The 11,131-nt window shown below is 45.8% G+C and overlaps 1 protein-coding gene across 5 annotated transcripts; it reads right to left on the reverse strand.

The window, feature by feature from the left end:
* Nucleotides 1-174: 174 nt before the first annotated feature.
* armc2 (armadillo repeat containing 2) lies at nucleotides 175-10,792 on the reverse strand. Of its 5 annotated transcripts, none has more exons than XM_053881697.1 (19): nucleotides 10,642-10,792; nucleotides 10,366-10,449; nucleotides 9,959-10,200; nucleotides 9,575-9,647; nucleotides 8,845-9,007; nucleotides 8,504-8,591; nucleotides 6,629-6,687; nucleotides 5,855-5,935; nucleotides 4,845-5,029; nucleotides 4,682-4,784; nucleotides 4,401-4,615; nucleotides 4,100-4,245; nucleotides 3,841-3,940; nucleotides 3,122-3,386; nucleotides 2,312-2,434; nucleotides 2,136-2,249; nucleotides 1,317-1,449; nucleotides 846-1,003; nucleotides 175-775 (listed from the first exon to the last, which is right to left on the reverse strand). In XM_053881697.1, the coding sequence occupies exons 3-19, from the start codon at nucleotides 10,165-10,167 to the stop codon at nucleotides 666-668; spliced, it is 2,325 nt and encodes a 774-aa protein (XP_053737672.1). In that variant the 5' UTR covers nucleotides 10,168-10,200; nucleotides 10,366-10,449; nucleotides 10,642-10,792; the 3' UTR covers nucleotides 175-665. The 5 variants fall into 5 exon arrangements, with proteins under 5 accessions (XP_053737672.1, XP_053737673.1, XP_053737671.1 ...); XM_053881698.1 differs by having other exon boundaries at nucleotides 4,845-5,020; nucleotides 8,845-9,010; XM_053881696.1 differs by having other exon boundaries at nucleotides 8,845-9,010.
* Nucleotides 10,793-11,131: the final 339 nt, after the last annotated feature.

Raw genomic sequence — 11,131 nt, forward strand, 5'->3', positions numbered from 1 at the left:
CATGTTCTCGTCGGCTCGTCTCGTGTTGGTCTCGACGAGGTTTTCTACATGAACAGTGCTGTCTGTCTGATGGTGATGTGCTTCTAAGTACTCGGCCACTTGTAAAGTCCCGCCTGCTCCCCATCTGTGTAACAATAAAGGCTCTGTGAAGCAAACGTGTTTTCTTCCTCTGTGGTTTATTACAAACACTGTCACACCATCTCCAGAGCTACCAGCTCTTAACTTCACCACGCAAACATCACTTCAATTCACTATGAGGTGACAAAGCTTAGAGAAGTGAATGGAATATCATATATACATATATATATGAAATGGTATCTGGACATCCAACACACCAAGTCGAACCTTCAAAATTCTAGTTCAGAGTACATCAGATAAGTCGGAGTTTTGAGATGCCATCCCGTCCTCAAGTTCAAAATAAATATATTAAGTCAAGCTTTAAACCTAGAAACACAGAATGTTGGTGTTATAAGTCCATCTAGGTGGAAATGAGGTGGAAATAAGTCACATTTTTTGGGGCGAGCAAGTAAGAATTCTGACATATTTAAATATATACATTTGTCTATGACAAAGTTGACTCAGACATTGAATCCAAAAAACTTCCCTGAAGCTGGTCCTCTGATACTTATGAATATAAATATGCTCTGATCTGAGACGTCACATGATCAGTGCTCGGGTTGGAGGGTCTGGAGGAGCTTGTGAGCTACAGGGAGGAAGTCCAGCTCCCAGCAAGCCAGGTGCCAGTCGGCCTCATCGCCTGCCATATTTTGTTTATCTGCTCAGAGCAAAGGAGTCAGTGTGAGGTTTAAGATCCCGAGTGTGTGTATGTGTGTGTGAGGACTGACCACAGTAGAAGCTCAGGATGTCCAGCAGAGACTCCTTCTCCTCACGTTGCAACAGCATCACAGAGCAGCCACAGCCAATGAGGTTCCACAAAGCCTGGCAGACCCGCCCACTCAGCTGCCAGTCACCGGCCCCGAAGTCTTTCAAGCAGTCGACCAGTCTGACACACACACACACACACACACACACACACACACACAGAGTTGTGGCTCAGTGAAGCGGCACTAACACACACAAACCTGCTGGTCATGTGAGTCCTGCCTTGCAAATCATATGACTGAGACTGAGCAAGATCATTTGATGTGGTTCGCACTGTGGCCGTATCAGAATGGTTTCATTCTCTGCAGGCTGTGACATATATCTAGAGGTTTGATAGAAGTTCACACAGTCATGTGCATTTCATTCCTCACTCTGATGTGAGAGTTTAAAAGTTTCATCCACGACTAACTGTGCAAATGTGCAGGTGTCCTTACTTGGATGCAGCGCCCTCCTGAGCCAGACCAACCCGACTGGGGGGATCCAGAGCCAGGTTGATGAGGACCCCGCTGGCCGAATAACACACCTCCGGGCTTTTGGAGTCCAGCAGCGTCACCAAAAAGCGGTGCACTGAGGGCGAGAGCGGAGAGGCGAGGGGGCAGAGGAGGACAGCGATAAGGAGTCGGCTATCCAGCCTGTTTACACTGACACCGGGACGCTTCACAGATAAGTCCAGTCTAAACAGCCAGCAGCTGAGCGCCCAGCGCGGCTGACCCTATCACATTCACAAATAAAGTGCTTCCTCAGCACTTTAATTCTGTCAAAGTTCACTTTCAAGAGCGACCTGCTTTTTCTAGTGCACCTGTGGAGTCATGTGGGGTCAGGTGCCCGGAGCCGTATCCACTTTGTCAAATGTTATTTCAAGTGGCCCCAACACTGGACAAAGTGCACCTCACCAATCCAAAAATAGTTCTGTGATTCACACACCTTTTCACCGGCAAAAAAGCAGACATTTAAATATAACTAAAATCATGTTGAATAGTGGGCGGCACAATGGTCAGCACTGCTGCCTCTCAGCAAGGTTTCCTCCCACAGTTAAGGTGTGTAACTAAGTGGTGGTTAACTGACAACGTATATTAAACAGTTAAAGTGGGTGACAAAGGTGGCCAGTAACACTGAAGCACTTCTGTTTTATTCCTCTCCGCACAGACATCAGAGGCTCAAGTCAAGACTGAAAGCATCAACTACCAATGGGTAAGGAGTTCAGGTTCTCAGGTCAGTAACTTCACCTGAGTTCAACCCGTTTCTTCATTTACCTTTGTTCTGCATGATGAAGTCCCGCGCTGCCTTCTCATTGGTCAGGTTCCCGAACACTCGCGTGGCCTCCAGCACGGCGTCCATGTCGGAGCTGAGCATCAACTTCAACATCACTGAGGCAAGAAACCAACTTAAAAAAAAAAAAATCATCTTCTTTTGTGTCGACCGGACTTACGCCGGCAAACGGTGAGCAGCCTCTGCTGAAGCACGGCGCTCTTGTCCAGGTAGAAGGACAGGTTGTTGATGGTCACCGCCACGTTCACCAGCAGCTCCTTGTTCTCCTGCACGCTCAGCAGTTCTGACATACACACACACAGAGACATGAGGGCTTGTTACAGATTGTGGACGGGACGTTTAAGACAAACTACTGGAAGAAACAGATGCACTGTGGCGATGAAAGCGGAAACATGGTGACCTGAACTTATCTTGTCAGGGCTCTTATCTAGCCGCGTTATGAATGTGAGACAGTCTGGGATTTGAGTCTCACAGCAACTGTGTTCGTCCTTGATAACGCCGCAAGTTCACACATAAATCATAGACTGACAGCTGTTTGACGCACACATACCCAAACTTATCCTGCTCTAGTTGCACCTGACTTTTTCAGTAACACACTCTTTCAAACCACCAAACCCCTGAGCTGTTGGAACACAGCACATCCTGCCCGAGACGCAGTGTGTTATCAGACCAGTAAACCATCAGAGAACAGGCTGAGAGCAGAACTGAGAGTGATGCAGAGAAAAAACAAAGCTCTTCACTCAAGGCACTTCTTGTTCCAAACAGAAAGGAAGTGGTTAGCGTCTCGCACCGTGCATATATCCAAAAAGTTCCTCTCATATTGGGAAACGACTTCACAGCTGTCACTTTGAGGAAACAGGGTTAAAAATGCTGCACACTTCTCTTTGTGTGTTGATGAAAAACAAGTTGAATAAGACAAATGCAGACTAGTGTGGTACAGTTCTTCAGACAAACGTCTACTTCGCCTCACCCAGCGTCTCTATCAGCAGCTGAACACACGTCACGTTGGAGCCCAACTCTGGACCCACGTCTGGGTGAATGCACATGTTTGCCAGCAAGCACACCAGCTTCACCAGCACGTCCTCGCCCCCCTGCACAGTCGGTCGCCGCTGGTTGCTGTCGTAAAGACGGAGGAGAGTGTCCACGCAGCCTTCACACTGGAACATCTGCAGGCGAGCTTCATGGCTTTTGGATGCCAGGTTACCCAGAGTGAAGAGGATGCGCACCACAAGGTCCTGCAGGGAGCCAAACTTAGTGACACAGTACCGAGACAATGAAGCTGAAGAAAGTTTGACATTTGACGTCAAAAGGGCCACGAAAATACAGGCCGCATATGGCCCCCGGTGCCCAGGTCTGATCTAGAAGTTGATGATGATGATGATGATGATGCAAGTCTATTTTGAGTTTCATAGGTCTGGACCGACTCCAAGTTTCTGATGTCAGTTTTTTAAGTGACGCTAGTGGTTGATGGGAAGGATCTATTTTCCTCCTCTTGACTCCATCAGCCTCTCCTACATGTCCAAACACACATGGAGCGGAGCCCAGGACCAGGACGACACAATGTCCTGGGAGTGTGCTCAAAAGTACATAAACAACTTGATCCCAAGGTAAACAGGCTCCCTGCCGTCACATCGTCCACGTTGGAAGAAGAGCTTGTCTTTGAGCACACACGCAGACACACACACACACCTTTTTTTGGAGATGTTTGCTCAGCAGTTCTAAAAATAGCTGGTAGCAGCCGGGGGTCTGGGCCAGAGAGAGGCGACACTCGGTGTAAGAGGAGAGTTTACTGAGGGACACAAGAGGACAACAACTTTTACGGACCACGCCACTCGCACAGCTGACTAAATATGGACACAAGAGGAGTCAACATCAGAACAACACGTTTAGAATCCATAAGATCAATGTCTGTGAATGACTTGTCTTTGCTTTTGAGCTGGAGTCTCACCTGAATATTCGGGAAACGTTGGTGCAGACGTCCTGGTCCTGGCGATGGCGGCGGAGCACCTGGCAGAGCTCCGGCAGGATCGTGTGGGAGACAAAAAGTGGGCGAGATTCTGGCTGATCTGCCAGGTTCCTGAGCAGCACTGTGAGCTGCAGAGGTCAAAGGTCAGATAGCAGAACAAAAGAGGAAGGCAAAGATTGACCAAAAGACTTGTGTGCTCAAGGATTGACTTAAAGTGTTTAAGTCAATATTACCCCTTAACAACAAAAGTTTTTATACTCTTACTTCGACTTGTGTGGGTCACCTGAACTAAGATGTGTCCTGCTATCGTGAGGTGCTCCTCTTGTAGCTGGGAGAGACTCCTCAGAAGCTTCTGTGCTACACTGAAGATCTTCTTATCGAGCAGCAGCCGGAGAATCGCTTTGTTCCCGGATATAAACTTCAGTGCACCGACCACGTACACGAGAGCTTCACCTGAGGTGGACGCGTCCTCGCTGAGCAGCACGGCCAGCAGCGAGTCTGGACACAGAGAATTCACTGTTAACACTGTTGCCATCAACACAGAGGCTGGAGTGGGCGGGGCACCTATGATGGACGAGTCCTGGAAGAACCTGTCGTTACTTTCGCTCCGGCTGATCTTGAAGACGAGTTTGCAGATGTTCAGCAGGTTGTTTCCACTGACACTCAGCTGCAGACAGGAACTATTAAGAACGAACGCTTGACAGTGAGAACCCGACCTAAAACTCACAGCGAGGCAGAGCTTGGCAACGTGCAGGTTGAGCTTTGCAGAGTCCAAGTCAATGAATCGAAACAGCGTCCGGAGAAGACTGGACCTCCTCTTACACTTCCGCCCGAGCAGGTTCGCCTTCGCCAGGCTGTCGAGTACGTTGTCGCACACACCGCACGTCACCTCCACAGACTGTTCTGCAGCTCCTCAAAGACAAAGACAGGTTCTCATCCACGAAAATAATCAATCATCGTGACCTAGATTTGTTTGATGAGTCAGTCATCGACTGGATGGACTTTTATCATTTCCACCGGGAGCCAGAGGTCAAACACTCTCCATCAATAATGCATCGTCCTTCAATAAAACAACAGCCCTCCTCCCTCTTTTGAGGTTTCTGGCGCTGTGCAACGATCCCAGCGCTGAGGAAGAGTGAGGGCGGGGTGTTTCCCTTGTTTTTGAGGTAAGATAAACATTTGTTCTGAACACTGAATCTGAACACATGAGCCAGAAAGCACTATGAATATTTCAGATTCAGCTTTCAAATGCATTTTGCATTACAGCTGAATAGTGTGAAAAATTTATACTTCTGTCTTTCTACTGACTGAGACAATGTGAAAAAGTTTGAGACCAGCAGCCGCCTCACAGCAAGGTGACAGCTTTTAAGGCAGCTTCAAGCAACTCTGTGTTTTTGGTGTGAACCAAGTGTCTTTCTGTATGAGGTTTGTATGTTCCGCCTGTGCTTCCTCCAGGCACTCGAGCACAAAAATGCTCACCAAAAAATTTAATCAATTAACCTCTGAATGATCCTGGACTTTGGAAGGAAACCTGCACACTGGGAGGAAAACCCACCCAGTGGAGAACATACAAGCAGTATCCAACAATTGCCATTTGTTTGAATGTTTTTGCAGTTATTTTCTAGTCCCTATATTAACACTGTTAGTGTCTGCTCTGAAAACAAGATTAAAAAGTTTCCACTCATGACCTAAAAAAAAAAAGGTTTTGTTGGTGCACTTTTGACCTTGTGTTTGTACCTGCAGCCTCCAGTTGAAGCAGCAGAGGAGCAACTGCTGAATTCCAAATGGCTTCCTCCTCATCTGTGCTGGTGTTGTCGCCTGCAGTTACAGCATGTGATGCATTGAGTCACTCCAAACGCATATGGTGAATGAGCGCAGTTCATAAGTTCAGGTATTAAAACTAGAGCGACAGGAAGCTCGATGCCACCATGAAAGGTCACCGTCCGCAGCTTCACTTCCTCTCGTTTGTTTGAGTGAGGCCGGCAGCATGTGGGCAGGAGTGTGTCATCTAAACACACAGGGACACACCAACCTGAGCAGATGAACACATGCCAACCTGTGTGCACCATGAATTGGGGGGTGGCGTTACACAGCGTGAAGTGGGTGTTTGACTTAAACAAAAGTGTTTTTCAAAAGCCTTAGTTTAGAGGGTTATAAATAAGGAACAGCACACAGCTGTGCAACGTCAGGTTTGAAAGCTACTACTTGAACACACAAATATGTTTTCATTTTTAATTTATTAGTTGGATTTAATTTTCCCTACTATTCGTCTTAGTCTGCAGCACTCCCCACCACCCAACTGTGGCAGTACACTTCTAGAAGGACCATGAACTTTTTAAGGAGAAGATGCCACAGCAGTTTGTTCACATCAGCCCTATAAAACATGTATCGGTCAGATTATATATTTCCTGATGGATCACTACATCATATTAACACGCAAAAGAAAAACGGTCATAATGTTAGAGAGAGAAAAAACACGAATAGAGTTAAGTGAGTCATAACTTGACAAACCCGTTCTCCGTCCCGTTGTTGGTCCGACTCCTGAGTCAACACCGGGCGGATCTATATGGCTGTTGGCACAGAAAACAAGAGACGCAGGTCACTTCAAAGTTTTGACAGATTTTAACCCTTTGCTAAGAGATAAAATCAAGTTTAGTCAAAGGTGTCCACGAAACTTGAAGCTGGGTGTTATTCATTAACCTGCCACTGAGTGTCGCTGTTGCAGCAGCGTCGGTTCCGAATGACTCTTCAGACTCATACCAGCAGATACATCGAGTTCGAGCGTTTGGAACCGAAAGTCCTGAGATTAAAGTTGTTTTGCGCACCACATCATCACACAGGAAGTCACATCTCTCCAGTGCGGGCAGTTTGGTGACAAGTTGTCACCGGCCACATCAGCTGTTCAGCGTCATGATCCGCTGCATGCTGCGGGTTTCTGCGCGTCACAGCTGAAACCGTCGCTCCTGAATGTCACTCGGCCGCAAAAGTGAGCAAGCAGCAGCAGCACGCTCTGCAAGTTTTCACCAGGAGCTTCAAACTGTCTTTAAAATCTAGACTAAAAGTCAGCTAAATGACTTACTTGAAGATCCTCAGGGAAAGTCAGAACTTGTGTTGTTTTCCACTATGAAGTGGCTCTAGTCTGAGTCTTCAGCAGATGATGGAGCTCCATACTCAACAAGCCAAAGCCATGACTTCCACTGTGCATATTCCAATAAAAGTCCATGTCCCATTGAGCTCACTCTTGCAAACAAAACCGCCGGTAGATGCAACATAAAACTGCTGTCTCAGCAATTTCATATGACTTTTTCCCGTCAGTAGAAGCAACAGCTGCACTGCAGCCACTTTTCACATCACTTTTCGTGACTCCACAAGCGAGAACTATCAAAAAACCAGCTGACCATGATTTATTTTGAATACCAGCGGGGTGTGTTGCAGCAACTGGAGCCACAGATGTAATCAAACATGGTCACTTCCTGAGTGGGTCTAATCGCGCCACATGTTTCCTTCCCTCATTTGACGTTGGATAACATTTCATGTATTGTTTTCTTGTCTCCAAATAAATCAGCGCTCAAAAAGTTATACTTAAAACATCATGCAAAACATATCCGTACTGAGGGGGGAGGTTTCCGCAGTGAGCGACAATCAGATAATTCATAAATAACCCAGATAATATACAACATCATATTGGCAGGGACAGGAGCAACGAGTTTTCTGGATGTGTGAGATCTGATAAGGATTTTAATGATCAGACATCTGCGTGCCTTCTCAGAGACATGACCTCATCGCCGTCTTGCTCCTGACCAGAGCGCCGCAGTCACAACACGCTGCTCTTCCAGCCGTGCCCAGATGGGCATCAAATCGAATCAAGAGTCATTTGGAGCTATAAAGCCGGGGGTTATTGTGCAAAAGAACCCCGTGGATTTCTAATCTTTATATCTCATCTGACTCATCATATTAATCTGCCATGCTGGTTCTATTTCCACATCTGATGATCTCAGAGGCTTTTTTCTTTCTTCACTCCGACTGCTTCTGTCTGGCAGAACTGAAACTGCTTCTCTCCTAGTTCCACCTCAGGGAAGGATCTGTCCTCAGACCTGGACAGGACACTCCGAGAACCGTGGTCTGAGGCTCACTTCAACTCATAAACATTGGAGTATGAAAACTAAAGCTAATGTTTCTGGAACTACGTGCTTCCTGTTCATTGAACCAGCAAATAAAATGGAACAAAAGCTAAAGAAAAGAGGTTCAAACATGAACCTCTGTTTAGAGACGCCTCCGGGTGCAACATTTGCGTGCTCATAAATCCTCAACTCTTTGTCGATCTGCCTCTTTGGTAGAAAAGAGAACGTGAAGGAGGAAGGTCAAACACACAGATATAAAACAAACCTTTCACTGGCTGTCCTGCGTGGGCCTTGTTTGCTGCCGCAGACCTCAGTGTGGCCTTCACAGATGTGTCCTCTAGGTGACTTCTTCTCTGGAAAATACAAGTTTATTTGAAGGTTTCTCTATCAACAACCAGTTGAGCAAACTTGAGGTGATTTTCATCCTTAAATAGCGTCAGCCCACATTTTTCAACAATCCAACCAAAATCAGGTCGGTGTCTGCCAGTGAAGAGCCCCATTCATGTCCCAAAAAAAAGTGCTGCCACAGCATATTTGGAGCTATACTACTGCTGAAAAGGGTTTCTTCTTCCCCACCTGTTCAAATACATTCTGTGTTTTCCCTACCATGTGTGTTTCTCTCTACGGGAGGCAGGAGAGTGAGGGAGCCAGCTCTGAGGAGACGTCCACGTGCGCCCATCAGCCCCTTCTTCTCAGCCATCGGGACAGTTGGGGGTCTTGGAATGGCCTTAATAGGGTCCTCACCACTACACAGATTCGGTAACTTTGGCTTCTTGTGAAATAAACACAAAATGAAACTGTGACCACTAATAAGTTCAACAATATGCAGAATATACTGTGTTACTGTAATTTCCAGACTAAAAACCGCTACTTTTTCCTCGCGGTCTGAACGCTGTGGCTTATACAACAACGTGGCTAATATATGGATTTTTACGGGCGAAAGAGCGTCATGCTACCAAAATATTGAGCCTTGTCACATCAAACCAATGAAATCACAGGTGCTAGCTTGGTTTTCGCGCGTGTTTCCGCAGCTCGAATCGATCGAAGAAGCAGCTGAGTTCGGCTGTGGTGTTGCCGCTTTAATGTAAATAAAAGATGTGAAGAGTTCATGATTCAAGTTCAGAACATTGCCCAGTTTGTTTCATGAGTCAGTCTCCATGCTTAAGCATCACTGACCTTTCAATGGTGCAGACAGCACCAAGCACCCTCGGCTTATAGACTGGTGCGGCTTATGTATGAACAAGATCTAGTTTCCTTCTTAAATTTAGTGGGTGTGGCTAATATTGAAGTGTACTCCATAGTCCGGAATTGACAATATCTCAGTCATGTTACTTACATGGTCCAAAGGAGAGAGGCGAGTCCCAGAACCAGGTCTTGAGTCAGGAGCATAGAAATTCTGTGAGCTAAGGCTGCAATAATGAAATAAGTGGAAGGAATTTTAGTTAAAAAAATACATTACATTACTTAACGTTTGGTCGCTACGGTTCTGATTTTATTCATAAATGACACAAGAAGGAGCTTAAAACTAAAATATCGGTGGCGTACTGACAACAAACCTCAGGCCAAATCAACTGTTTAGTCACTAGTCAAGACACGATGGTGTCCAATTTAATCACGTAAAGAAAATCTGGGAGACACACACTCAGCCTGTCTATGACCACTTAGTAAATAGTTGTCAATCTCACCCAAGAAGAAGAAAAAAAGGTGGTACCTTGCTTACCTGAAGGTGGATGGAGGTCTGTTTTCATGACATGCACGGATAGAAGTTCCCCCAAACAGCTGCCGTTGTCCATCTCCAGGTGTAAACGGCCGCTGGGTGTGTGGAACTCTCAGTGACCGTCTTGCTTCACTGACAATTTCAGCACTTGTTTTTATCAAAGATCTGCGCCGTGAGATGAACGGGCTGGGAGGTTTCGGTTGGTGCTCCATGGCCTCAGTCGAGAGGCGTTTATGATTCACGGTCTGCAGTGTAAATAAAAACATCACACCATCACTTGTCAAATACTCGATATATATCAACTTTAAAAGTGATGCAGCCACACCTGTTCACTGTTAGTTGAAGTTGACAATTCAATGCTAGTTTATTTGAAGGAATTATTTAAAGAAAAAAAAGAGAATAGCTTGAACCTTTACTCAATTGTGTTGGACTTCCTGCTCGATCCTGCCTCTATGCGCGCTCACGTTCCGTTTCCACGGCAACCAGCGGTAACCCTGGAAGCCGAGTACAACAAACCGTTCACTGAATAACTTGAACATCCACAAGATACTCTGTTTATCATGCATATGTCACACTATCTTAATGTGTCACTGGTGTCACTAGTGACGCGTTTAACGCTAGAGAAGACTCCCAAAATAAGACGTGCAGGCGAACACGGTTTTAGTGCAGAACACAGAAAAACTTACCTCAACAACGTTTAAAAGCTACTCGCTAAATGGAAGTGGGCGTTATCCTCCCTATATGACCCAAAAGGCTTCCGAACAAAATCAGAAACAGTTGCTAAGCCTCGCTTTTCTGCTAAATGTGAAGTTTGGACGCCATCACCAAGCTAAGCGGAAGTTGGCAGGTGCACGAGCCTTACTCCTGCACAACGCGCGTTCACACGACTCAGTCGCGCGCTCAAACAAGGGATACTGAAAAATAGACCGGATTTTTTAACATTGCGTGACACATTTATTTTTATGATAATTTATTTAAATCACGTAAGTAAGATAAACCAAACAAAAACTAACTAAACAGTTATTTTATTTTATATTATTTTTACATCACAACTATTTTAACTCCAGATCAACTCATTGGCAAAATATAAACAATAAATTTAGTTAAACATTTTTTTCAAAGTATCGAATAACTTTACCAGATTTAACATACATTACTTGTGTTGGCAATAACACA

Source organism: Synchiropus splendidus, chromosome 12 (assembly GCF_027744825.2).
Source record: "Synchiropus splendidus isolate RoL2022-P1 chromosome 12, RoL_Sspl_1.0, whole genome shotgun sequence".
NCBI classification, from domain to species: Eukaryota; Metazoa; Chordata; class Actinopteri; order Syngnathiformes; family Callionymidae; genus Synchiropus; species Synchiropus splendidus.

Bases quoted from the DNA above. Each gene is read 5' to 3' on its own strand.
- armc2 (XM_053881696.1), bottom strand. From the start codon at position 10,167: ATGGAGCACCAACCGAAACCTCCCAGCCCGTTCATCTCACGGCGCAGA. The intron at 2,435-3,121 runs GTGAGGCGAAGT...TGTGTATGTCAG, and splicing joins GCTGCTGATAGAGACGCTGG to AACTGCTGAGCGTGCAGGAG. The intron at 1,450-2,135 runs GTAAATGAAGAA...TCTCGCCCTCAG, and splicing joins CTTCATCATGCAGAACAAAG to TGCACCGCTTTTTGGTGACG.